Source organism: Geospiza fortis, unplaced genomic scaffold, assembly GCF_000277835.1.
Source record: "Geospiza fortis unplaced genomic scaffold, GeoFor_1.0 scaffold375, whole genome shotgun sequence".
Taxonomy (NCBI): Eukaryota; Metazoa; Chordata; class Aves; order Passeriformes; family Thraupidae; genus Geospiza; species Geospiza fortis.
Genome location: NW_005054641.1, coordinates 229,486 through 232,677, shown reverse-complemented (window position 1 = coordinate 232,677; position 3,192 = coordinate 229,486). Strand labels below are relative to the sequence as shown.

The 3,192-nt window shown below is 53.7% G+C and overlaps 1 protein-coding gene across 1 annotated transcript; it reads right to left on the bottom strand.

Annotated features, from left to right (window-relative positions):
* Positions 1-307: 307 nt before the first annotated feature.
* LOC102036394 (protein MRP-126-like) lies at positions 308-2,048 on the bottom strand. Its single transcript, XM_014311050.1, has 3 exons — positions 2,018-2,048; positions 945-1,103; positions 308-629 (listed from the first exon to the last, which is right to left on the bottom strand). The coding sequence occupies exons 1-3, from the start codon at positions 2,024-2,026 to the stop codon at positions 444-446; spliced, it is 354 nt and encodes a 117-aa protein (XP_014166525.1). The 5' UTR covers positions 2,027-2,048; the 3' UTR covers positions 308-443.
* Positions 2,049-3,192: the final 1,144 nt, after the last annotated feature.

The following is a 3,192-nucleotide window of genomic DNA, read 5'->3' as shown; positions in this document are numbered from 1 at the left end:
TGTGGAGCAAAAATGCCCTAAAAAGGTTTTTCCTGCAGAAAATATTGCTCATCCTTCCTCCCAGCTCCTGTCCACCACCACAGCTCAGTCTCAGGACATCTGTGCAGAATTTCCAGGCCAAAAAAATGGGGTTTTTTCCTAGTTAGAAACACAAAAATCTGTCAAATCCTGGGTGCAACCCCAACCTCTGTGAGCCACCAGCAGCTGCTGGGGTGAATCCCAAATTCCCAAAGTCCCGAAGGTGAGAAAGGAGAGAAAAAACCCAGAAAAAAAAACCAAAAAAACACAGAGACACCGGAGAGCTTCGGAAATCTTTATTTGGCAGCAAAACCACGGCACTGGGAGGAAGAGGAGGAGGAAGAGGAGGAGGACAGGGAGGATTTTAAGGCTGGATTCAGCTCTGGAACGTTCTCCAAGCTCCAGGATTCCTCGGAGGGGCTGCCTTAGTGGTGGTGCTGGTGCTGGTGCTGGTGCTGGTGCTGGTGGTCCTCCACCTCGTGCAGGTGCTCGTGGGTGGCACAGGTGACACGGGTGACCAGGAGCATCATCTCCCCAAAGCTGATCTGGGCGTCCTTGTTGACATCCAGGTCCTTCATGATCTGGTCGATGGTGGCCTTGTTCTTCACGTGCTGTGAAGGAGAAGGAGTGGACAAAGTGAGGGCAAAATCTCCTTGTTTTATCCCTGGGTGGACCAAATTTTCCTTTGGCTTTAGGAAGGTGAGTTCCAAAGAAAAAATAAACGGGTTTTTTGGGTTTGTTTTTTTTTTTTTGTGGTGTGGCTTCCAGGAGGAAAATGAGATTTTGGGCTGATTTTTGCAGAGAAAGGGATGAGGGTTCCTTCACGGAGAACATTTGGGACAGGGTGGTTGGGCAGGAGAGCGGAGCACGAAGAGGGTGAACCCAAACCCTGGGGACAATCCAGGTGCTGGGACACAACCCCTCACCTTCAGGTAATTGGCCAGCTGCTTGTCAATCATCATCTTGAGCTCCTTCTTGGTCAGGGTGTCCCTGTCGCCCTCGCGGCGCGAGAACTGGTGGAAGACGTCAATGATGACGTCCATGGCCTTCTCCAGCTCCGACAGCTGCTCCTGGCTCTGCTGGCCCTGCAGGAGAAACGGTCACAAGGAACGTCCAGGAGAATCTGGGATAACTGGGCTGGATCCAGGAAAATCTGGGGAGGAATGTTCCTCTCTGGAGCTGTTGGAGGCTGAAGGACCTCCTTCACCAAGGAGGCTGAAGGAGAAAAATCTGGGGTGGAACTGTTCCTTTTTGGAGCTCTTGGAGTTTTCTCCAAGGAGGCTGAAGGACCTGGCAGCCTCTGTGCACCTACAGGTAAGAGCTCAGAGCTGATTTAGCCCCAAAATGGGCCTGGTCTGAGGCTGGTTCTGCTGATAAGCCAACCAGAGAAGGTGATAACACCCCAAAAATACAGTGCAGGTAAGAATACCCAAAAAAATCCTCAGTGGGGACACCAAGCTGGTGAAAACACCCCAAAAATCCTCTGTAGGGACATCAAGCAGGTGACAACAACCCAAAACCCTCAGTGGGAACTCAGAGCAGGTGACAACACCCCAAAACCCTCTGTAGGGACTCAGAACAGGTGACAACACCCCAAAAACCCTCAGTGGGGACACAGAGAAGGTGGCAAAACCCCAAAACCTTCTGTAGGGACACCAAGAAGGTGACAACACCCCAAAACTCTCTGTAGGGACACGAAGCAGGTGACAACACCCCAAAAACCCTCTGTGGGGACACCAAACAGGTGACAACACCCCAAAATTCTCTGTAGGGACACCAAGCAGGTCACAACACCCCAAAACCCTCAGTGGGGACACAGAGCAGGAGATCTGACATCCAGGAACCTCTGCCAGGAGGAAACCTCTCTCCTCACGGGCTCTGGAGATGGTTTTGCCCAGCCAGCACCCTGGGTGGAGATGAAGAAATGCTCCCCGAGGATCCTCACCCCTCGGATGACCTGGAAAAGAGCACAGACACCCCAAATGCCCCCGGCACTTGCCTTGCTCATCTTGTCACCGCAGCGAGGTCCCCTGAGGTGCGGGGCCGGTGTCACCCCGGTGTCTCTTATAGCCCAGCCACGAAGTGTCCCCGTTGTGAAATGTCCCCATCCCGTTCCTGGATGGCCCCACAAGGCCCCTGGCATTGCTCAAGGCTCCAGGAAGTTCCCCAAAAGGGGCTCTGTGGCTTTTCCTGCAAGCTTGGGGTGTCACCGGCTCAGGTGGGGGTGGCCCTGTCCCCTCACCTGCTGGGATTCGCCGCCAGCTCTGGGCAAAAGCCCCTTCCCTTGGGGTTCTTCCACATTTGGGATTTTTCCGTATTTGGGATTTTTCCGCCTTTGGGGTTCTTCCACATTTGGGATTTTTCCACCTCTGGGTTTCTTCCACATTTGATATTCTCCCACATTTGGGATTCTTCCACGTTTGGGATTTTTCTACTTTGGGATTCTTCCCCATTTGGGATTTTTCCATATTTAGGATTTTTCCCCATTTTCCTCCTTTCCAGGGCTGTTTGCTGACGCCGGGTGGTGAAGATCACCCCCTGCCCTGCTTGTCCACAAAACGCCCCCACCCTTTGTCCATCCCAGTGTCCCAGCGCTTGCCAAAAACCTCCAAAATCACCGAGCCCGACCTTTGACCCTTCACCAGAGCAGAACACCGGGTGCCACCCGCTCCTGGCTGTGTCACACGGGGCACAGGTGGCACCGGGACCGTCCCCAGCCTGCGGCAACCAGCTGTCCATGAAAGACGATCCGGGTGTGTTCCTGGCTTGGCCCAGCTCCAGCAGCTCCGTTCTATCCGTGCCAAGGGTGGTTTGTCCCCACCCCAGGCGTGCCCTGAGCTGCAGAGCCCAGGTGTGGCTGAAAGGTGAATTTTTATTTCGCTTTTCAGGACTCTGTCCCGGATTTTGTGGGGTTTTTTGTGTTGTTGTTGTTTCTCGGCCTGGCAGAGGCCCAGCACGGGTCTGGCAGCTCCGAGCTGCCAAGTTGAGGAGCAAAACGAGATTTTCCAGCGTTTCCTCATCAAAATGAGTGCCCTGCTGACTCAGCATGCTCATCTGGGGTTTGTTTGACCTGCCCAGCTTGGGTTGGTCTTGTCATGGTTGGTCTCAGGTTGGTCTTTGGCCTCCTGGTTTTGGAGGCCAAAACAAGGCCTAGGCTGAGTTCAGGAGCTTCTT